This window comes from Molothrus aeneus, chromosome 10 (genome assembly GCF_037042795.1).
Source record: "Molothrus aeneus isolate 106 chromosome 10, BPBGC_Maene_1.0, whole genome shotgun sequence".
In the NCBI taxonomy this organism is placed as follows: domain Eukaryota; kingdom Metazoa; phylum Chordata; class Aves; order Passeriformes; family Icteridae; genus Molothrus; species Molothrus aeneus.
Window position 1 is genome coordinate 14,598,852 of NC_089655.1, and position 24,912 is coordinate 14,623,763.

Genomic DNA, 24,912 nt, shown 5'->3' on the forward strand with positions numbered 1-24,912 from the left:
TATTAGATGTAGCAAACTTGTCTACAACATAAGATATTTAGCAATGCAAAAGAATTATTCTGTCACAGCTCTTCAGCTTATTTTAAGAAGTAATATGCATTTGACAATAACTTACACAAAAGAAAAATCCAGAACAATATAAAAAGACAGCAGTTTACTGCAAAGAACTGCAACAGCATAAAAGTAATTTGTCACTGCTGCAAAATGCACTGACACATTCTGTTTAAATATTGGTGGATTAACTGAAGGAAATAAGTTTCCACTGAATATTTGTAGCTCAGTTTTACTACCAAAAATCCCAGGTGATAGGCACCTTATTGTCTTAATTCCAAAGTAAAAAGTACTGGAAAAAGTACTTGTGCTTTTCCCATCAGATCTTTATACCTTTTACATGTCTGTTAATTTAAAAAAAAAAAAAAAAAAAAAAAGAAAACATCAAAAAGAGAAAAATACAGAAGAGAAGAATGCTTCTGTAAAAAGAGCAGAAGACATAAAACATCCCCAACACATTCTGCCCTCACTCCTCTTACCTTGCATTGGATGCAAGCAATTCCAACCTTAATGGTCCTGCTATGTTCTTCCTCCTAACTTATCCTTAATGTTCAGCTTTCTTTCAGAGTTTTTATAGTGTCTGGTGTAGGCTACAAACTCCAATCACTGCCTTTGCTTTCTCTTACATCATTTCTAAAGATTTTCCACTGATCCTTGCCCTAAACCTTTCTCTGTCCTGCACTCTCACACACATACTTGCCACACATTTGTTATATTTATTGCTGTGATCAGAATGATTAGGTTATAATTAAAGGTCTAGAAGTTTGTTCTGGGGTTTTTTTTCAGCTTTTTTTTTTCATATAATTTCAAGATTCAGACAGTCAGGGGAGTAGAAAGATTTTCAGCAGCATCACCATTCCTCTAAACTCTCACTTTTGTAAACTGCAGTACAGAAACACAATGTCCTGAGTCATTACTGAGGTTTTTTTAAACTTTGTTTCTTGGGGACATCAGAAGGACTGTATTAGCTTCAGAAAGAAATTACCATATTTTTAGTAGACCAAACACCACTGTAAGTTAAGCATTTAGAAAATGATTGTGCTTTTGTAAAGCAAGTGACAAGACCTTCAGTCTTTCAGACACTTCATTTCTGTTATTGAACTGTTAAGCTATTGAATTGTAAAGCATGAGCTGTGGAGATGTCTATCTTTCCTAGGCAGTACCAGAGGACTTGCCCCTTTTTAAAAATCTCAGATTTTAATAGATTCTCAGAGCATTTTCAACCTGGTTTGGGGTTTAAAATTCTAACCAGTGCAGGCTCCTTAAGAGTTAATTCACAGTAATTTTATTCCCTAAATAGAAAGGCACAGTACTCTGAAATTAGTTTTTACTCTGACTTGCCAAAAGGTGTTCCTACAAGCCATGGACAGCGAAAGGAAATTTTCAGTATGTGGGAAAAAATTGCCAGCCAGGAAGCAAACACTTTGATTTCATTTGTCTTGATCAAAGTGACTAGGGAAAAACAGGAGTTTGGTCATATTGAGGCAAAGCAAGGACTCCTGCCCCATATCTGGACATGTTCCAGGCCAGGCTGGATGGGGCTCTGAGCACCCTGGGCCAGGGGAAGGTGTCCCTGCCCAGGGCACTAGATGATATTTAAGGTCCCTTCCAACCCAAGGTGTTCTGTGTTTCTACAGCATCTCCCAGTACAGGCCAACAGGGGAACGTGGCCTAGAGCAGATCTGCAGAAATCCTGCAGAAACACACAGAGGAGCTGGCCACAGGAGCAGCCACACCAGGGTCAGGCAGGTTGAGGCTCTTCCCCACTGCAGGGTTCAACAGAGCAGTGATGGCAGCTGCAGAAGTCCAAATGGGCTCCACCGGTACTGGAGGAGCAAGAGAATCAAAAGAGCTGAGCCAAACACCAGCAGACTGCTGGAACACAGCTGGAAATGCTGCTGCACAAAGAGACCTGGACTGAGGCCATTTTACTGCTTTTAGGTGGTGGTTTGCTGCTGGAAGTCCAAGGACACAGCGATACTTGACCAACGTGTCTAAAACAAGCAAGAAGGATCTCAAGGAAAAAAAAAAAAAAGAAAGATCATGACAGTCTAACAATGAGGTATGATCAGTTTATGGGCTACCTTAGTGACATGTGACCACAAGGTGCTGCTGACCAGCTACTGCAGTTCCAGGCACTGAGTTTCTTCTTCCTTCTTCTGTTGGAAGGACACAAGGTGGCACTCACAGGCATTTACTCCTCTTGGGAGTTCTTACAGGGTCTATCTTAAGATCTTCAAGCAGAATCTCTGCAGGATTCCATTCTGCCACCATGCTTGGTGTTGATGTGGCTGGTAGGAGAGCTGGGCTGTGACACTGAGAGTAAGCTGATGACAGAGAGCTGAGTGCTGGCAGTGAAGGTGTTTTGGTGTCTCACAGCACAGGGGAGAGTCTGGAGAACAGCTGAGACTCAGCCATCTACAACTCAGCACCTCACAAGAGTGAGGGAGAGGGGGGAGGACTGCAGAAAAAACAGCAGGAGAATGCAGCCATAGTATCACCTCCTTTGGCTCCAAGAGGATGTCTAAGAACTGGCATCAAAATTTTCTTTTATCCTCTCCATGGATCAGTGATTCTACAGCAAAGCTCCAGCCACTTTCAGACCTACTCTGAGGCTGAGGGTCTTCCTTTAAGAAAAGTTATTTTCTATTTGACAATTTATCATTGTGTCCTTCCTACAAAATCTAAAAGATTTCAGAAATTATTGCTGATACACACAATTATCATCAGCTCCAACTAGGAGGTGTGTAAGACTCAGATCTAGGTAATTTGTCATCTCTATGAGCTGCTTCTGACCTTAGCATAAGACATTCTGCCAGCACACATGTGGGTTTTTTCTCTGGGGAAAAAGAAACCCCAACAAACCAACCAATAAACAAAGCAAGCAAGAAGCAAACAAACAAAACAAAAGAAGAAATACTACTAATAAAAATGAATAGCATGTTAGAGTGTTAACATTTAATTTCCTGCTTTAAATTGACTGTGATTTATTAACACTTTTTTGACACCTTCTAGTGAAGACTGCCAAGGAAGCTTCCCAGATAATGAAAAAGGTATATGGTGGTTACTCTGCTGGCAGAGCATCTAAGGAACAGATATCCTCAGCAACGCTGTGGTTTAATTCTACTTACAATATAATTAAGCAAGGGCAACCAAGAGTTTGGAAAGACTCGTTGTTGTCTTAAAAATGAATGAATAAACAAATATAATGTGATGTTTCTCAACTATGAAAACAAAAAAAAGGAAAATTGGAGGAGGTGAGGACGCAAGACAGGAAGCTCTTTTTGTTACCATCCAAGAGAAAGACAAACTTACCTCCCTCCTGCCCTCGTGGTCCCACAAGAATTTCTGTAAATCTTTCAACACGGGTTTGCAAATCAGTTGAGCTGGCTGTTTTCCTTAAGTAGACAAGTTCTGATTCAGAGAGCAGGAGTTAGCAGGGGCTCACTTGTGTAATTGTTGAGCAATCTGGCTCTTCAGCACCCATGCCTGTGGAAACTATATTTGGGGTTGTCAGACCTTGTCTGTAAAGGCGTGGGAATGGCACAGGAACACAATGCTTGATATTCCTGCACTTTCAGTCCTTCCCTTCTCCCACTAAAATGTGCAGCAGTGCTGTTACATCCCTGGGATCTGAGCTGTCCCATGGGAATTTCACCTTCCAGCCTCCCCAGAGGGTGCAACCCTTTCCAGCAGCACTGGTTCCTCACACAGCATCACTCCCCATAAATCAACATGAACAGTGCAGGGGCCAGCAGGCGTCATGGCCAAAGCAAAAGACCTGTCCTCAGGAATTTCTGATTGATCTGGCATGGAGTAAAGGCCTGTGACCTGAGGCATTCTGATTACTTCTGATTATAAATATTATACATATTTTCACTAAGCACTGAGTGTGTCATCAGAAAGAGTCCAGTTCTCAGTTTAACATGGAAAAACAACACCACACTGAAGTTAGCAAAAGTGGACATTTTTCCAGATGTGCAAGGTTTGCCCCAAAATTCTAAGCAAGAATCCAAGTGCTTTTTTTTTCTTTTCCAATTAAAAACTATATTCTTTAAAATAAAGAGCTGATTTTCATGAGCCAGGTGCTCAGCTGATACTGATTCATATAGCTCTGAGATAAAAAACTGAGATATTCCAAATTACAGTGACTTCAATTTATTTTTACTTCTTGAGACAATAAACTCTTCAGATAAAATTGGCCCAATTCTGACACCAGTCTAAAAAAGGAAAAGCATTCCACCAGATTAATAAAAACACAGCATTTTACAGCTACATTATTGGTACAGGGAGAACATCCAACATTACTTTTGCTGCATTTACATTCATATCTTGTCTGGAGAATAGGAAACATTTAAAAATAACCACCCCAGATTTTTAGTCAATACAAAAGAGAGAATTTCAGAAATCAAGCCAATTCCCACCTATTTGCATGTTGATACAGAGAGCCAGAGAGCAGATGACTCACTGTAAGCCAGACTATGGAAAAGAGACCCTGCATTAACAATGTGCATGAATGTTTTCCAATAGAAGGTACGTTCTACCTTGGAAGGAAAACCTATGTTAAGACAGCTATTTTTAAATCTGCAAACTATCAAAGTAGGCTTTGCTGTGTCACTTCCATTTAAGATGAATCCTTGCAGCTAGATAGAGTTGGAGAAACAAAACCCACAAAGTGAAGGTAGAAAATAGCACTGAAGACAGTAACATTCTTTAGGAATGTTAGGCTTCTTACCAGAAGTTTCTATATATGTACATTTTTAAGTCCTTTGTGCTGGAATTATGTGCTTGCGGTAGGTGCTGGGCCAGGACATGGATGAATCCATGAAAATCTCTCAAAAAACAAAGCACAAGTCCCCAAAAAGGACAGCTTCTTGAAAGGCAAGGCATGCTCTGATGCAGAAGGTTGTGTTTGGAAATAAAAGATGTTTTATCTCTGGTGCCCATGCCATTGGCTCCCAGCCCAAGATGGACATGAGTAGTGAAGATGGCCAAGAAAAGCAACAGGACCTTTTGTGCTATGGACACAGTGGTCCGTGAGCTAATGGACAAGGGGTAACAAAAACACACACACACACCTCAATGTACCAAACAAACAGTAATAGTCCTGGGACAGTGTCAGCCTGGTCCTGACTCAACTGGCAACACAGAAGTGAAAATTAGTTGATTGTATTTCTGTCCCTTCTAACTATGCTCCTTGGAGTCAATGCTAAATATAAAGATAAGCTGGGAACCAGCCCCATCTGTCTGTGCTAGGAGGGAAAAGCGTTGATGTTTTCACACTGCCTGCCTTGTCCAAGATGTGTTCTGATGCCCCTGCCACTGAAGCAAGCTCTTTGTGGCCTGTGAGCCCTGGTGCCACAGCACACAAAGCACAGGACAGCAGAGTGTGCACCTGCACAGCACACACTGCAGCTCCAGAGCCAGCTACAGATGGGGCCATGCAGCACAGCCCTGGATGTGCAGCAGCAGCTCAGGTTTAGATGTGCTCAAAGAAGAAAAAAATGTGTCTGCCCTGAAGCTGTCCTCACCTCAAACTTTATTTCAATCAACTTTTCATCATTTTCTTGCAGAACCGAGAAGTGTGGTGGAGTTTTGCTTATTGACACCAGGACGAGAGGTGCAGAAGAAGCAAAGAAAGCAGTTAACCAGTAAAATGATGACAACAGATCGGGGAAAAAGAGGAAGGATAGATTTTCTCCAGTCAGATGCAGAGGTGTGGAAGCTGGGCAGAGGCATGTGGACCACTCACAGCATCACAGGATGCTGCAGGAAATCTCACCACCCATTTCCTACCTGACATGCAAGTAAAGGAAGTCATGTGAAAGGTGAGGCTGGGAAGCTGTTCCTCCCTGGAAACAGTTCCTGTACCAAATGGCATTAATAAGGAAGGTTCTGTCCCCTCATTCCTGGTAAGTCCACCCCTGGGATGGGACTATGCTGTGCTGGAATCCAAACAGAGCATGCTGTTAGTGTCAATCCAGGAGTTCAGAGCAATTTGTGCTGGCTGATTTGATTTTTTTTCCTGCTTTGCTCTAGTATAAATGCACTTATGGATTAGTTCTTTCAAGAGAACCAGCAAACAAGGGAAATAGCAAACCTTCATTACAGAAATGAAGGTCTCTGGTATTTCTCAGAATTCACCATCTCACAACAGTTTGTAAATTCGTCCTAACAGCTGAGCCAAATTCTGGTACGTTACTTGTCCGCTTCAGCCGGACAGAGGCCTGACTCTGCCAGACTGGGCGCCTTTCTGCGGGCAACCTGCGTTCCCTGGGCAGCCGCAGCTCCCGGCTCAGCCGGGACGCCCAGCGCAGCGCTCTCCGGGCGGTCACCGCCCTCTAGGGGCGGCCGTGCCGTGCGGGGCGCTGAGCGGGGCGCGCTGCCCCTCCCGGGCCCCAGCAACAGCAGGAGGGAGGTGCTGGCAGGCCTCAATAGATCCAGGTACTCCTGTGGGTACAAAGGACTGAGCCCCGATGCCCAGCTCCCCCCTTATTCCTTCCCTCTCCGGATCCGAGCTCACCCCTCTGGCAGCGTTTTCCCTTTGGGCATTTTGCATTGTGCCATGCAGAGAGGAGTGAGACACACAGAGAACCATAATACACAGGTACAGTAAAAGGCAGTACAAAGAACTGCCCGACTAAACTCTTGTTACAGCTTATTTTTTTCACAAGCAATGTGCATCAACTAAACCAGTGGCACAGCTGCAAGGATTGACTGTGCCCACATGAGCTGGATGTGCTGTATGAGAAAAGCAGCAAGCCCTTCTGTACAACTACACACTCACTCATTACTTTTTCCTGTCTGGAATAGCTTGGGAGCTTTAAAGAGAAGAATACAAAGCGTCATGAATAGTAAGTAACCTACCACATAATCAAGTGATGAATCTACTGTTCCTGGTGTGCAAAGGCCCTCTTTGATTAGGTGAGTATTAAGGAGAAACTGCTCTGTACAGAGACTTAACATAAGATCCTGGAGGCAGGAACAGCACAAGGCCAGGTTTCCCCAGACACATCCTTCCTCTTTTTTTTCCAGCTGGAAATTCTGTCTAGTTGGAATTTAGCAATCTTTTACATTTTCTTCTGACAGGCTGGCTAGATGTGCTGGTTTGCCTGCATATGGAGGGACTCTGCAGGTACCCATGCATGTGCACACACCACCTGTGCATGTGCAGCCTGATCACACACTGCTGTTGGCAGTATTTAATCAAAATACAGCAGGATCCAGTAAACATTACATTTCAAACATTACCCTGGGATTCAGGAGAGCTGTGTTCTGTTACAGACCCACAGCATGGTGGAGCTTGGCAGGGACCTCTGGAGATTGATTAGTCCAACACCCCTCCTCAGAGAAGGGTAAACAAAAGCAACTTTTTGCCAGTGCTCTCCACAACCTCTCTGGGCAGCCTGTTCATTTTTCAGTCACTGCCACAGTAAACCATGTTAACCAGCTGCACAAATCACCAGAGATTCATGTGAGCTGTGGAATCCTTTGGGCTTCAGTTACTCACACCAAGCTGGGCCAAGTCCCAAAGCCACACTCTGCCCTCCCTGCAACGTGGCTGCTCTCTGGAGCCTGCTTGGTGCCTCTCCCCCCCTGCCCCTTGTCTTCTCCAGAGGAGACCTCCACATCTGATACAAGGACCTTAGAAGAGGGGACAAACCCACCTCCCCTGCACTTGCTTGCCTCATTAATTAATCCCAGGCGTGAATCCATGGATTTGTGTGTGGAAGGAGGTTTGCCCTCCACCTCCACAAAGGCAGGCACTCTGCATTTGTGCTTACTTTACAATTACACTTGGAAGCAGGGAGCAGCAATATAATATAGTTCCTTATGTAACCATATATTTATTTTGGTTATGTGCAGCTTCGAGACAAATCTGAAACGGTGCTGGACCGTGCTGCTGCCCTCAAAAGAAGTTTGTCAGCAGAGTAACAATAATGTTCTGCTCCTGAAAATGATGTGCTGGGCTTTATGGTCAGCTTTTAAGTTTGAATGCTTTTTTTCCACTTTGATATTTGAGCCCTCCCCTCAAAGCAATTCCTTTGAGTGTATACACAGCTCTCCAAGCAGTGGTCACGGGAGGACAGAGACAAAGCACAAAAAAAAAATGCTGATGGCATCTGAAAATGATTTACAATCTCAGCCACAGGAGCTCAGTCTCATTAACACAGTCATTTATATACTTAGAACGGGTTTCCTGATGTTCTTCTAGACATTTATTTTGGAATTATTAGGTATCCAAAATACATTTGGAACTAACCAACCAGAGGAGTGAGATGGAACAGATAATGCTGACTAAGCACCCCAATCCCTCTCTCAGAGCCCCAAATCAAGCACATTGCCACCAAGCACACAACTGCAGTGACCAGGCAGAGAGGATCTGGAGCTGGGTACTAAACTAAATCATGTAACACAAGCTGGGATGTTCCATCATAAGAGGCTCCTTCTGGGATTTGAAGCATCTACACTCGCACAGCCCAGCCTTGCCATAGCAAAGCCTGGTTGTCTATGAGAAAAAAATGGCATTGGGAGAGTATGGAAGCTTTGAACATCAGATGTGCTTAAGGTAAACATAGAAGAAGTGGCTGATCTTTTTTGCAAAATCTGCGATAAAATAAGAGATAATAAAATTACATTATAAATAACACAAGGAGCATATTAAACAAAACAAACAAAAAAAAGTGAGGCAGGCTACTAAGGCTGCTACTGAAGGAGTGACAGGCCTGGCACACTGCCACAGATAACTCATCTCTGCTCATCCCATGGGGCAGAACCCCTGCCCTGGGTGCTGCCATGTCTGGCTGCACACAGAAACTCCTGGGCACACCACTGGTGTCAGTCCTGCCCATACCAAATGCTTGGAGAGCTCCAATGCTCTCAGGAGCAGGGAGTGCCTGATTCCCTGACTCATGGAGAGATGAGTTTAGTTCTCAGTAGACCAAATAAACAACCAACAGGAGAAAAACCAGCCAGCCCCAGCCATCCCTGGTTCTTCCCAGCCCAGACAAGGCACTGGCTTCTATTTAGGGGTGTTAGCAGTGGAATAACTGCTCTCAAGTCAGCACCTTGATAGCAGAGAATGCTGCCATTGCACAGAGGTCAGCGCTGTGACTGACACCAGCACAAACAAGGCCAAGGCCTGGCTGCAGAGGCTGAATGGAGAACAGGTCAGACCCCTTTCCTTCAAGGCATTTATCACACACAGTCCCTGTCTGAAGCACCTCAATCCTGCCCTTCCTCCATCTCTTTTTTCCACCTGATCCTGTAAGCTCCATGGACCAAAGGGGAATCCCCCCTCCCCACCACCGAATAACTCGGTGTGAGCAGCATCACCCTGAGGAGCAGCCAGGGTTCATGAAATGAAGCCTCTCCCTCCTCCTGCTGCCTGCCCAGGCTCTGCAGCCTCTGGGCAGCCAGGCACATCACCCAGAGACTCTGCAGGTTGTTTTCTGGGGCCATGGGAAGCAGAAAGAGCTGTCTGAGCTGTGCAGCCCCACAGTTGGGTTAGGGAGGAGAAAGCTCAGCCCAGGGCTGACAGTGACTGATGACTGTAGGTGCTGTGAGAATTCAAATGTCAGCAGGTAACAGTGATGTTATTAAAGCACCACAGGAGTGCAAAGATCTGTGTAAACTGAGAGGATAATCACCATGCAGGCAGAGCAGAAGCTGTTTGACAGCTTATGTTCTTTGGTAGCTCTCTGATTTGTCACATGACTTGATATACTAAAAACACCCATATTGTGTTTTTATGTCCATGACAATTGCTTTTCCTGCAGCAGACAATGATTTGTAAAATGACTTTTCTTTTTCCCAAACCACTCAAAATTTTGCGAATTGTTTTCCATGAACTAAAAGTGGTTTAGAAATAACCTTGGCTCAGGGAATGGCTCAGTTATGGGGCTTTTGCTGCCACGACAGCCAGCTGGGAGCAGACAGTTATTGCTAAATTACTCTATTTCTTACATTAATATCTCTTTTAGAGCAAAACAGCAGCAGAAGCAGAATTATTTCCGTTGTGTGCTCTGAAATAGGACTGGTTCCTAGGAACCACAACTTATTATCATCCCATCACAGGCATCCCTGGCCATTTCCTATGGCATTGCATCCACTGTCCCCCCAGTCCCAAGCCCTGAGATCACTGTGGGGCTACAGAGGCAGCTCCTTTTCTCCTCTCTACTGGGAACTGCCATCAGAAACACAGATGCCACTCTACAACAGACAGCCTTGTGTGGACAAAACCCTGCAGCCCAAAATCATAGAATGGGTTGGGTTGAACTGGGCCTCAAAGGTGATCTAATTCCAACCTTCATGACAGGGGCAGAGGAAAGGGAAAACCCATCTATGCAGGGGCTCAAACCTCAGCTTTTCAGCTATGAGCTGAACATGCTGATGGACTGCACCACAGAGACTCCCTTGTCACAACTCTCTTCATAACAAAAAATAACTTTCCTACCTAAAGTAAAACTACTTCCTGAAAAACACTGATTCCAAGTAGCAGAAATATCACATAGACCAAGGTAGCCTTTATCATGACATTAACAGTGGTTCAAACCTACAAGGCCAGCAGTTCTCCTTTCCCAGAGCCCCATCAGCAGCTTCCCCATCTGCAGACTGACCAGCTCAGACTGACAGCTATGGCACCTTACAGGATTAGATCCCACATTCTCAAAGCTCTTGTTCCAGTAGCAAGGACAGAAATTTGGTGTCTTCTGAGCACACTGAGGACTGAAGCACTAATATGCCTCAATTATTTCACTGGGCTCTTCACATTTCAAGAGATCAAATGTGCAATCCTAAAGATTCCCAGAGAAATTAAAGAAGTGATTTAATGAATCTCTTAAATTTTTAAATTGTTTATCATTTAAAGGGAAATCCAACATCTTCTTAAGGTGGGAGCAGAAAGAGGGGAAGGGGAAAAGGAAACAAATGAGGAGAAGCACCAAATTGGATTCCAAGTACACACAGTGAAAAATGCAGGTCAGTGCCAGCAGCCTAACAATCCAAATTCTCTTTCTATGCACTGACCTCTTCTAAGTAAAGGAAAGAATTTAAAGGACATAAATGATAACTGTACATATGCTGGAAGCAAACCTAAGAGTCCTGCCGGGAAAAATCCTCCTTCTCCACGCAGAGCCATTAGCACATCCCCTTCCACGGGGGCAGCAAAGGTCCCACCTACTCTGGAGGCAGGGGAGGGAGGGGATGCTCCTTACCTGCCACACACAGCCAGTCCTCAGCCCAGCAGAGGGATCAGCATCAGATCTGAGCGGCAGAGGTGGATTCCAGGGCTGGCAGGAGCAATGCACACACTGAGCACTGGCACCCAGGCAGGCACTGCAGCTTTCTGAGAGCCCAGGAGTGGAACCAGCCCTGCCCCTGCAGGAGTCCCCAGCAGACACAGTGCAGGTCACCTGCCCCTTCCTCTCCCTCAGGGAACAACAAGAACTGCTTTGGAACTGCCCTCCAAAGAGCTGGCAACTAAGAAAATTGTCCTAAATGCTTTTTTTTTTTTTTTTTTTTTTAAAAGACAAGCTTCATCCCTTTTACATGCTCCAGATGGCTGTAATAGCAACAATAATGCATCAAAATACCAGCAGCTAGATCCACCAATAGCATAATTCTGTATAGGGCTTTATTTTCCCTTGTTCTTCATGCAGCTAAATGCCCACACACATCTCTGCATTATATTTCTCCTTTCATGCTGTTCAATGCCTCCCCTTGGCCCCAGTGAAGTGCAAGTCCCACTCATTTTGCACACCCACTTCATAGCAGCTTTGTTTAGATACTTTTTCTGGCCAGCTTACACACTGATTGGGTCAAACTTGCACAAAGAGGATTGCAAAATCTGCCCCCAACATTTCCAATGGAGGATTTTCTTGCCTACCCCAGCTTTGCTGTCTGCCCCAGTTGTTGCAGGGCTGAGGTAGTGTCAGTACTGCAAGCAATGAACTAAATGTTCTTTAGAGGGGATGAAAATCCTGAGAAATTCACAAAAATCAATGGAGATATTCCAGATGAGTGAGGTATATGGCTCAAAAAAAAAAAAAAAAAAAAGCAGAAAACACACACAAATGCAGGAGATGCTGTCCAGACAGTTAAGCTGCCCTGGCTCAGTGTGCCAGGAGCACAGCCCTCAACACCCATGCAAAAACCTTCTGCACTGCAGCTTCACCCTGACACTGGCCCCAGACTGCTCCCTTTGCTGGCTCCTGCTGACTTGGCATTGAAGAAAAGCTGAAGCACTGAGATTACTTTAAAAACACATTTTGGGGTGTTCAGGAGGGGTACCCTGAGTGCCCCTGGGGGTGGCTGCAGAGCAAACCCTTGTCAGGCTCAGAAGGGTCACTGCCAGGGGAGGCTTGGGGCAGGAAGCCTGGGGAGATCCTGCTGGGCAGGGGCAGGGACACACAAGGACACAAGCACAGGGTGAAGAATGAACTAGCAAAACAAGTGTAAGGTTTCTTGTATCTCACAGTATTATGTTGGGGTTGTAGCTCCTCTGTCCTCAGTAGCATTTACTTTGGTGTAACTGGAATGAAGATGTGGCTCAGGAGGATTGGAAGCTTCTGAGACCAGCTGGAAACTGAGAAAGAACCACTTTACTCCCCCAGCTTAAGCAGCTTTCCGTGGGGCACATATCCTGAAAGGGGAAACAATTCACTGTACAGAGCTGCAGAGATTTTCACAATGACTTTCAATCAACCAAACCTGCCAGCAGCTGAGATTTTGGGCAGTAAAGGTGGCTGGAGCTGAGCCAGCCTCTGTCAGGCTGGGATCCTGCCCTGCAGGCTCCTGAGCAGAGTGCAGGACCCACGAGCGCTGAGTGTGACTGGGGAGGTGCCCAGGGCACAGGGGAGGAAACCAAACCAACAGCTCCAAACAGAAAACACATCTGGCTGCAGCTGCAGAAGGAAGGATACACAGAGGAGGGCAAGACAGGACTCTGGTCCTTGGACAGACGAGAGCAGCTGGACTGGAGAGGTGAGCTGGGCACTCCCATCCCCTCTGGGAACAAACACTGAATTTAATGGACACACTTTTGAGAACATTAATCCAGCACAATGAAAACAAGAGAAGTCACCAGCTGTGTGCTGATGAAACCAGAGCCTTTGGCTACTTCAGGGAGTTTACAAGGTGTGTATAAATAAACATGGAATACTTCACTGCAGCAGTTTAACAAAGTGCTAGAATCCCTTCTGAAATCTTTATGAGGTGAAAATTAGTAAGCAACCTCTGCAAAACCAACTGACATTTTTCAATTTATGAGGCTTCCCATGTCACAATGTCTATTATTTTACACAAAGATTTTAGTTTAAAAACCTCCTCTCTGAGCTATGCTGAGATGAGAGGGCTGCTGAGATCCTGGGCTGACATCCCAGGAACCTCAGCAGAGTGCCTGGTAGTCACAGTTGAATTTCCTAATAAGATGGTGCACATTTCCAAAATATCTCTGCACAAGTGTCCATTGGTGGAGTTATTTTAAGGCAGTGGTTCAGGAAGGCACTTCTTGTGCCTGTTCCAGACATGCATGCCTTGAACTTGCTTAAGACCCTGCTGTGAAGAGAGACTTTAATGGCAAAGACAGCTCCAGGATCACTTACTGGAAGAGATTTTTATCAGTTGATTTTCTTCTCTTTGTACTGGTGTCAATTAGAAAAACAAAAATTTCTGAAATTCAAGAAGTTAGCCCTGGATAAAAGAAGCCTGAACTGAGCCATATAAAGCAGCTTCTGCCTCACAGCAGTGGTATTTTCCACAGATAATTTGCACTAGAATAGATGCAAACAACCATTTTCTGTCTCCCTTTCAACATCACATTGTCAGGGACAGCTTGTAGGCAGTTCTGTTCAGAGTGCAGCCAGCCAGGCTGGGGTGTCACAGTCAGTGTTTGCAGTGCCAGGCACTGATCTGAAAGCCATGCCCAAAGAATCTCTTCTGATCCTCACCTCAAGGCTCTGAGAGGCACATACCTTCATCCCACCATCCCTCACCTCCTCTCTCTGGGAATCTGACTCTTTTGCTTGGTTTTGTCTTTATCTCTGCTCCCTGAACATTTTTCAAGTTAGACTAAATGCTCAGGAAGTTGCTGCTGTGGGGAATTGATTTCCTTTTCCCTTCTAGAACTGCAAGAGCCTTCAAGCACTGCTGGTAAGTCTTTCACAAAGATGCTCATGAAGATCAATATTTATGTTCCCTAAGTGCAAGGTAGAAAATCCAGGGAGCCTTAAGGTATCTGCTATTGTTCCTTAAGACACATTGGAAATAATTTTATTTCTATTTTTCTCCATTTAGTCAGTATTTCTTCATTCCTTCCTCACTGCTCAACTTCTGTAAGAACATTTTGTGATGGACTTTGTCATAGGTTAGGGGTACTGCAAACAAATCAGACCTGCTCAGCCTCCTTTCAGTATTATTTTCCAGCACAGAAAAGGCCAATCATTTTCACTTGTGAAAGAAAGTGCTTTAAAATTTGCTCTGGTGCCTTTATCATCTGCGTAAGTGTGGACTTTAACTGCCCTCTTCTATGGAAAACAAACAAACAAATCAGAAACAGGGAAATTGTAGCTTTTACGTGGCCTCCTACTTGTGACTACAGGAGATGTACTTTGGAGAATGAGGAGCAGTGTCCCAGCCACACTCAAGTTCTGCCCATGCAGAGTCACAGCTGGTGTGGGAAGGACGTGGCAGCAGAGGAGTAGAGCCCCTTCAGGATCTCCCTCACACTCCCTGCCCCTGCCTAGCCCCAGACACATTGCTTAGATGATTTCAATTCTACCTTTTTTTATACATAAAATGAGCTTCCCGCCTCCCCTCATCTCTGTTTCTACTGCATTTCAGTGAAATTTTACTTTGTCATATTCCCACAAGAAATTTAATGGAGTCTGGAGAGTGGGCAGCAGAAATAATACACTGGAAGGCAAAATAGAAATAGCAGGGACAAAGTAAAAGTAGACACTAGAACTATTTTAATTCCTTTTCTACTGACTATTGAAATCTCCTGCTTCTGATGTTATTTCTTTTCTGTTTTGCTGGGGAAAGACCATCATGTGAAGAAGGAGCAATGCCTCCTGGCACACCTCCAAATTCCCTCTTACTGGCAGGCTAGGATTGAAATGTCCCTGAGAAAGCTGCTAAGAGGTGACAGCTGCCCTGCTCAGAACTTCTGAGATCCCATCTCTAACAAAGATATTCCCTTCCTTTTCTGCTGGTGAGGCTGAACTGACCCAGCAGAGGAGCCAATGCTCTGGAACAGATCCCACAGAGGGTTGGGGAGCAGGAGGCCTGGGAGCCCCCAGTGCCACTGCAGGGGCAGAGGAGGCTTCACCCCATGCAGGGGGTGGCTTTGCTACCTGACAATTCCTTCTCCCCGTGCAGGTGTTCCTACACCTGCCTGACAATCCTACATAGGGAGCCACACGAGCCACTAGGATGCTTTCATGGAGAACTGTCTGGAAAAGGGAATTTCTGATCTGTGGGAAGTTCCAGCATTCTGAAATTTGCTTTTCTTCTGCATATAAATGAGAGGCCAAAATTCCATGGGCTGTGTGGAATGGATCTCCTGGAGAGGAAGAGGGGGAAGGAATGGAGAAGATTAAGAAACTTCCTTTTGAAGGAAAAAAAATAAAATCCTGTTGATACGGTTTTGGTGAACTTTGCCACTTGTTAACTTCCATGGGGACCAAACCAGACCCCTGAGAAGACTCTCAAAGTTTGCAGCTCACAGGGAATCTGAGAGAGATGCATGGAAAACAAACAAAATTAATGATCAGTCAAGCCCCCTGATAAAGAAGTTATTTTCAAATTGGTTTTACACTTCAAACAATTCACATAAATTCAGTATTTTCAGACAGCTATACAACTCCTCAAAGAGTCCAGCAAAGCCTTTAGGTATGGTTTTCAATTTCAAAATATGTGTCCCCACTGAAAATATTTACTCAAGCATGTACAGTTGAAGGTTCATTTAACTTTTTCCTGGATAGTTCCTATTCATTCTTAACCCAGGAACATTATTTTTACATTTGATACAAGATCCAACTGATTTCTAAGCAAGTTTCACTCTCAATTTCAGTCAGGGTCTGCCATTTAATTTTTTAACCAAAATCTATTGGCCTTTGGTATGTCAAGTCAGCCCTTTAAAGTTACATTAATAAAAGGCACTTATCTTTCATTAAAACAGAAAATCTGCAGTTTTCCTTAATCATTGCTGTTCAAGAATCTGCAGCATTCCCTTTTACATGACTCATGAAATTTTGGGATGCTCATGGGCATAGCAATATGCATATTTCTGACAGTCCTGACTCCCACCTTTCTCTTTTTTATCATATGAAGTGGCTAAAGCTGCTCAACAAAAAAAAAAAAAAAAAAAACAAAAAAAAAAAAACAAAAAAAACCAAACACCTCTTGGTATTTTTATCTTGAGAAAAACAAGCTTAGAAGAGAGTTTGCTACCAATAATTAAGTATTCCAAAGTATTAAGGAATGATTATGGAAAACTTTAGGTGAAGGTGACAAGATGGTTTGTCTGTCCCAGAAAATGGACAGGTGACATTGAGTGTCAATAAATGTGAAGTGATGCACATGGGAAGAAACAATCCTAAATCCTTCTACTTTGTCTGCATAGCAAAGGGCTTTGAGCTGACTGTTCCTGATCCAAAATGAGGACCAAGAGGGGGTTTGGCATAGCTGGCTCTCAAAATGGTTGGTTCCAATGTAACAACTTGGGATCTTGAATTGAAAATGACAGGAAATATGCTTAAAAACCAGAAAGGACCTCTTTTTAACCAGAGCGTATTTGAACAGTGAAACTCCTCACCAAATTACGTTCTAGGTGCCAAAAGCTTACACAGATTCAAAAACAAAGTCACCAAAGGAAAATCCCTCAAGGACTATTAAGCACAAAATATTGTGTCTGGTTCTAAAATCCCTCAGCCACAAATTGTTGGAGGCTGGGGGAATATTTGAAGGAAGTGACAAATATGCTTGCAGGATTGGCACTGTCAGAGTGAGTATCCTGAGCGAGACAGATGCCTGGGCTGACCTGGTATGACTGTTCTTGCACTTTATATCACATTTTCCTGTTGCCTTGTTCTCAGAAAACCCAAAAAGTAAATCACTTGAAAAATGGTCATTTACATTCACACACGCCCCATATTTTGTTCAATAGACGAAGCTGGCATGGAAAATTTCAACACAAAGACCTAAAGTTTAGTAAATTCAATAAACAACCAAAGGAAGGGAAATGCTAAATGTTTACAAGTTAAATAAGAGACAGAGCTATCTGCCCTACCTCTAATTAAAACAAAAATATTTAGAGTTCAAGTGGGTAGCACATATAAACAATTTAGGGTAATACAAAATACAGAAATTATATAACTGCTCATGAAGTGAGCTAAAGAAATTCAGAGAAAACCTTTAAATTTAAAGAAACTCAAATATACAGACACACAAAAATAAATACATATTATGCATCCAGACATAGTGTGGTGACATTTGCAGTGTTTCCCACAACCTAAAAGACTCTAGTGGTTTTAGAGATATCCTTTGCAGTAAAAATTCAGAATCCTAGTAAACCTAATATTTGTTCCTCCATTTGGTTGGAATTTCTTGTGCACACATGAAAATGCAATGTCTTTATTTGAGAGGCCAATGCCAATTAAATGTAACTGCTTCCCCTGTGGACTTAAATCATGGCTGGATGCTAAATTAATGTACTTCTACATATATAGTTTCTTTATAAGTAATTCTTCTTCAGCAGTTGCACCTTTTCCGTGTAGTTTAGAATAGAAGCTGCCCTTGTTCTCTAGCACAACCTCTACCATGAAAGCACCAGAAGAAAGTCATTACATTTAGCAGGCACCTCCCTTGTTTAATGGTGTATCAATGTCTTGGTGCCAGTCCTGTGCTTGGCATACAGGGAAAGGTCAAATAAATGAAACATCTGCAGCCCAACTAGTGAAACAAACACCAAACACCGGTGAAATGCTGCAGGACATGTGATAACCACAGAGAAGCACTGGAGAAATGGAAACACTAATGATGGAAGGGCACTGTTTAGGATAATTTGTAGTCATAGAATATGCTTTAAAAGTAAGTCCAGGGAAAATGATGCTGGAAATATTTCCTAATGGGGACACCTAATAGGCTGTGGAATAATCACCCAAGGGAGAGGAAGGAAGTCCTTTTGACTGAGTCATTTCTTTCTGGACTGGGCAAAGCAGGGAAAAAATGTGCTGGCAGACAGCACTGTTGTTCAGAAGCCTAAGACATTTCTGTTCTCAACAGTAGCAGTTTTATTCAGAGCAAAACCAAGCTCATGAAAACTTTTTAAATTGTGCATGAAGAGATGAGTGACTTCTGTAATCTCTCCCTTTTCTTCCTGAGATTTAATTCATTTAAATACATTTATGGCTCCTTCTTAAACTGCATTTCCAGAAGAGAGGTTTCCAGGGCTGCAGTCCATCTGATATGTGTGGCAAGAACAGATGCAGCTTTATCAGGAACTTGTCCTGCTCAGGCTCTGGCCAAGCATGACAAGTTTAATGTGACAGATTATAGAATGAAAGGAGAGCGAGAAGGGATGAATAACAAGTGCCAGGGAAAGATTAGATTCTCCACATTTCTGCATTTATTGACCTTTTCTTTTTCAATATACCATTAGTTACCCAGATTTACAGCTCGAGATGGCAGGCAAGCTGTCAGGTGCACTGCTTAGGTCAGTGATGATGTTATGAACTCTACTGGAAACTGATTTCATTAAACAAAGCTATGTGGCTTGGCATTTGATGTAGCAAATATCTAACTGACATTTTTAATTGCTCTTCATACAGTTCCTTTGTAATTAGTGTGGTCATTTTAATAACTTTTTAGGGACTTAAAAATTTTAAAAATGCATGTTGGGTACCAACAGCTGGTATACAGCATCCATCCCTGATGAACAGTCAGTGTATGTGAGTGCAGTCTGGCATCACTGTACATAAATCTACAGAGAAGCAATATTTTATACTGAAGGTTCTTGAAGGCTCACTTCTTTGGTTTTCTTTCAGCACCCTCTACATCAAGTATTCTGCCATAAATTGGACTTGAGTTGCAATTTACTTGTTAACAAAATACCACCTCTGGGACTTAATCCAGAGTGAAAGTAAAGAACCTAACTGCTGCTGGCCAGCAGAAAGAGTTCAACATGCAGGACACCAGTCTGAAATGATGCAATACTCTACAACAGTGCAAGCAGGATTTTCTAACCTTTAGACCACATTTCTCAAGGAAAAATCTATCCTTTCTTTAAAGCACACGCAGGTCTGTGTCTTTATTCTGAGCCCAGGCTGTTACTGTGTGTTCACTTTGCTCGTTGCTGTCCTGGTTTAACCCAGCCAGGAACAAAGCACCAAGTCACTCACTCCCTGACCCCAGCAGGGGAAAAAGAAACTTCCCAGGGTAAAAGTAAAAAAGCTGGTGAGCTAAGATCAATTTTATAATCGAACTGGGATAACAATAATAAATTTTAATGAAAAGGAAATTAACAAAATTAGAGAAATAATGTTCGGAAAGGACAAGTGATACAAATTGAAACAATTGCTCACCATTAACTGACAGATGCCCAGCCACTCCCTGAGCAGCCTTGCCTGACTCTGACCTTCTCTCTAAGCTCTTTGCTGAGCATAATGTCAGATGGTCTGGAATACCCCTTGTGTCAGCTGGGGTCACCTGTCCCAGCTGTGCCCCCCAGTCCCATCACTGCTGGGGTGAGGTGAGACAGAAAAGGCCTTGGCTATGTGGAAGTGCTGCTCAGCAACAGGGCTCTAAGACATCCCTGGAATTCTCAGAACTTCCCAGCACAGGTCCAAGACACAGCCCCAGCCCAGCTACTGTGAAGAAAATGAACAGTACTTTAGCCCAAACCAGCTCAATGACATCAGTTGAAGCAAAGGAGTCACAGTGATACACAAAATCCCCACCACTGGGTCTGGGTAAGAGTTTGATCACAGCTCAAGTGCAGCATGCTGGAGCCATCCACACATTCATCTTGTAAGAACACTTGGAGGCTACAGCACATCTCCTAACCCTAAACAGGACAGGAAGGGGAAGGGATTCCTTCTGCAGCTGAGACTGTTTTGGATAGAGCAGATGAATGATCCTGTTGAATGTGCTGTCTCCTGCTTCCACAGGGGAGGCTCCAGGCCAGCACATTGCCTGGGTCTGCTGCAAAAGTTATGTACAAACAGAGCTCTTCCCACCACCTTTCTGCTCCTGAACACACCTGAGGGAACCACAAGCAACTTCACCAGGATCAAGCTGATTGTGTCACTCTGCCATGAGTGTAGAATACATTTTATGCACCCCTGCAAAGGAACCAGGGCACTGTAGGTCAGCAGGGTGGGTGGGGCTGGCACAAAGCAAAGGGGGGACTTGTTACCTTAAAAGTTCTTCCACAAAAAGTGCCTTATCATCTCCCAGTTCCTGGATTCTCAGAGTGAGAGCAGGTGGGCACATCCTCCCTCTCCCCCGGGGTAGAAGGTGTCAGTCCTTGCATAGCTCAGGTTCAGCAAAGCAGGGTGCACATGTGCAAACACACTCAGACAACACTAATGTCCAAATGCTCCCAAACCCAAACGACATCAAGATTTTCTTTAATTATTGTACTTTTAAACCATTGATTTTCTCGTGGTGGAGGCCTGAGAACCACTGGAGACCTTGGGGGTGGAGGGGTGCCAAAGACAATTGTGGCCTGGGAGCATTTGGCAGTTGGACTATGTGATTTATTTTTCGTCCTCAATTTTTGTTTCCCCTGTTCTCCTTTCAGATCCTCCATTCTGGCTTGCTGAGGTCTGCAGATGCCCTGATCTAGAAACTGCAAACCCAGACTGCATTGCTGCATCAGTCCCTGCAGCTGAGAGCCAATGCAGCAGTGAGCAGCAATTTGAGACACCAGGAATCCTGCCTCTAACAGCCTGCACTCACTAGCCCCAGTTCCCTCTGAACTTTGAAGGCCCAGGCTTGCTCCTGTTTGCACCCCTTCAGCTTTAACTGCTACTCCTGGTTTATATGAGGAATACAGTTTGGAATATGGGATTCATTTCCTAGTCTAAAGAAAGGAAAAGGAAAAAAAAAAACACAGTTTGGATCCAGCTATCTTGCAGGCTGAAATTCTGTTCTGCATTTTTTCCTTCCCATGCTGCAGCCTCCTCTGCTCCTGCCTATTTTCAGATGAACTGTTGAGATGCTGAAATTCCAACTACACAAATGTGCCATCATATCTATCACTCACAAAGACTGTGTTACCTTCCTACACCAAAGTGAAATGCTCTGGGTGCCTGACACAGAGAAGACACTCATGCAAGTGTGACTGGAATTATGCACAGAAGAGGGTAAGCACTGCAGCAGCTGGTTCTTGAGGCAGCTGCCCACCATGGAGACGTGCAGTACTGCCTTGAACTCAGTCCCAGCTGTGTGCCAGCACAAAGCACCAAGACCCCTCCTTTGGAAAAGATAAAGGTGTGAGGCAAAAGATGTTGATCTGCTCCAGCTGGCAGAGAGGAAGCACTCTGTACCAGCTGCACACAGAAGGGAGAGCTGGAAGAGAATTTTGGATCTCACAAGCCCCCACCATGGAGAAGAGCTGAGAACAAAGCCCTGTTATGCAATAACCTTGAGGCATTGTCAGCAGCAGAGGTCTGAGGGGATGGCTAGAGCAGGAGAAGGACATTACAGATGCTAATAAGGAGCAATCACAATTGTTTGGGACAGACGGGGCTGAAGATGAGCTCCTCCATAGAATCTCATCAACATGAGCTGCCTTGCCAGGGACTAAAGGGAAATATTCAGCCTTCTTGCTCTCAGAACAAGAGATGAAATAGCATAGGTGGAGAGCCTGAAGATTCCCATTTCCTGCAATTCTTGCAAAAGACTCTCTGTGGCCACTTTGTAATCAGTTTGGTGCCATCTCCTTTCTGAACTCTTTTGTCTTTTCCTCATGAGTCAGCTCCTGCAGTACCCAAAGCAAAATAGATCCACCTTTTGGATAAGAAAAACCTTGTCCTATACACTGGTTTTATCTGTAGCAACCTGAGCCAGCAAGGTACCTAAACACCAGGTGGGTTTTCAGTCTCATTGAGAGAGCAGGAAGGGGAAGCCTTACTGGAAGGCAAAGCTCAGCTATGAATTGCATGGCACAGCATGGACATCCTTCCTCCACCCCCTGCTGTCCCCAGCAACTTTCCAGGACTTAATCCACTAACAGCACACAGCATGCAAAACCACTGGAACCCATGGTCTTAATTGGAAACTTTGTCTCATTCCTCACCCAAATTAAATCTTTCTTTTGTGAGCTTTACCAGCAGTTTCACAGCACTTCAGTCACTCCTTTCAGAAAGGAGGAAAATACTCCATCATCTGGATATGCCACAGACATCAAACTAGGATCAGCTTACACGAACAAAGTAGAAGCACACTACATCTGTGCTTGTCCAAATTATCTGGCAAAAACCAAGTATACTTGGGAAAGAACAGATAACTGTTTTGTCCTGGCCTATTTCATCACAAAAAGCATTCTTAATAAATACCTTGAATCCCTTTGCTAAGAATAGTTTGACTGGAACATTGGACTTAAACGGTTTAAAACTTTTATTTTCCACTTGCTCTTCATGTACAGATTCTGTGACAATTTAACTCATTTTTACTGGATTGGGGGACCAGAGTTACACCCCAGCATTGCACTATTAAGCAACAAAATTGTGCCTCCTCCCTGTTTTAGCCTTCTTCACTGGTATGCAACATATTTCTATCCAAACAGAAATCCTAAAATGCAACTGTTGGGTAAGATATAAAGTGCCCTACGTGGCTGGTCAGGACATAAACAACCACAGCAAAAGTTGCTTGCTAACCTCCTACCACTTAGCAAAAGAGCTAAAGTCAAGAAGGCACTTCCTTCCCGTTACCCCATCCCCTCAGTTTTCCTTTTCCTACAACCTATACAGTTTCAGTTTATATATTATATAAACATTCACAGTTTCATTTGCAGAAGTTTTTAGCTCATCCATCTGGGTCATACATCTTTGGGTGATACTAGTACAAGTTAAATACTTAATCAAATTGTGGGTGTTTGCACTGCATTCCTGTCCAGAAAAAAGCTCCTGATGGCATGCAGGCTCCACCAGCAGCCATACACCCTACAAACTGCCCAGGCATAAAAAGCAGATTTCTTTGCCATCTTCTGGGGCTTTTTCTTTTCCTCACAAGATCTGTTGTCAGAGGAAGGGAGTTCAGAGCTTATTTCCTTCCACCAGTGGACTGGTTTCCCTTTGCTACATTAATGGGAATTGCAGGTGCACATCAACCCAAATGTTCATTTCTTCAAACAGCAGAAAAGGCTACATGCACTTGGGGAGAAAAAATATCCATCCGTTCATGCAATCTTAGCTTTCAAGGGAAAATGTGCAGTGGAAAAAGAAGGAATGATAGGGGAAATTAAATTAAAATGCAGGAAAAAGAATATTAGTAACAGGAGGGAACTTTTACCTGTGGTGCTTGCCAAAACGCTTTCATGCTGCTCAGTGAGAATACACAGGTGTGCAGGAAGACCAGCAGACAATCCAAATATGATGCCAAGTTGCCAGGTTCCAGGGAAGTTGTCTTGCAGCTGTAGCCTCAGGGACCTTAGCAGCTCAGTCAGCTCTGATCTGGGTGGCTCTGTGGTCCCTTATTTTCCCAGGCTGGCAGGACAGCCCCTGGGGCATTCCTGCAGTATCTCCTGGTTCTCCTGCCAAAGGCGGCGCAGGGCAGCGCTCGCTGCTCGCACGGGCTGTTCTGGTCAGGCCTTCCCAGGCACTCTGTGACAAACAGCATGGGAGGCTGCTTGCTCTGACAGTCCAAGTCACACCTGCAGAACTGCCCAAACACTGCCAGCCTGCACTCAAACAATTTGCAGAGTTTTACTACTGTGCACTGCAGTTCCATTTCCAGATGTTTCACCAGTTCCTTGCACAGCAGCATGAAAACATCCCTATCTCCACAGGTCACCTGCCTAAAACACCTGGATTGTTCTTACATTGGCAGAGAACAGCCAATGTTTGAACACCCCAGGCTGCACTGCTGGTGTTTCAGTTCATAAAAAAAAGACAGAGAATTTGCTAAAAGACCAATCACACAAATATTTTATAAAAATTCTTTTCCCTCCTTTACCACTCCTTCCATAAGTTCAGTGGAGTGGCAAGGTTTCTGATACAGACACCAGCCCTTAGAATAAAACTTGGCAAGTTCCACATCACTCATTTCATGCAGCACAGTGCTGCATGACATTAACAGCTTCCAGCCATACCACTGACAAGAGGAAAATAATTCCTTCTGTTAGCAGTGACCTTCCAAGGTAGTGTGCTAACAGTCTTTCTTTATTTAATTGATTTTCCCAAATCATCATCAGAATTTCTGGTAATAGGTTCATTAGTCTCACAATGAAGAGATGATCAATACATCCACCCAGACAAGATCAGGAGGAGCTACAAAGAGCATGAGAACACAAAGATGTGACAGATCAGCCTGGGTCACAGGTGATGCTGCCCAGTGTTGTTCCCCCCTCCGTGCTGTTATAAATTGGGGTGCAATCAGGCTCACTCCCATCTGGTCTAACTGACCATTCCCCACTCTGATCATGGTCCTTGCCCACTTCTGGGCTCTGGGCACACAATTTGTTCTTGAAGACCTCACAGTTTTACCACTTATCTCCACACAGCTCAGCTCACCACGTGCTGATGAGTTGCACCCAAACAAGCCCAGCCACTGTCACTGCCCTCACTCACCTCTGCTGGCCAAACTCTCCCTACCACCACTCCTCCACACCAGAGAGAACAATGCTCATGTTGAGGG

General features: G+C 44.1%; 1 protein-coding gene across 4 annotated transcripts in view; it reads right to left on the minus strand.

The window, feature by feature from the left end:
- The window catches only part of OSTN (osteocrin), a 58,364-nt gene that overhangs the window by 13,108 nt on the left and 20,344 nt on the right, over positions 1-24,912 (minus strand). Inside the window, exon 1 of one of the 4 annotated variants that reach the window (XM_066556742.1) lies at positions 12,528-12,584. The exons of 1 other annotated variant lie outside the window; for it this stretch is intronic. In XM_066556742.1, coding sequence (XP_066412839.1) covers positions 12,528-12,569 — 42 coding nt within the window. In that variant the 5' untranslated portion in view covers positions 12,570-12,584. Of the gene's footprint in view, positions 1-530; positions 608-11,267; positions 11,418-12,527; positions 12,585-24,912 lie in introns of those variants that run through there. 2 more of the 4 variants (XM_066556744.1, XM_066556745.1) reach the window with 2 other exon arrangements.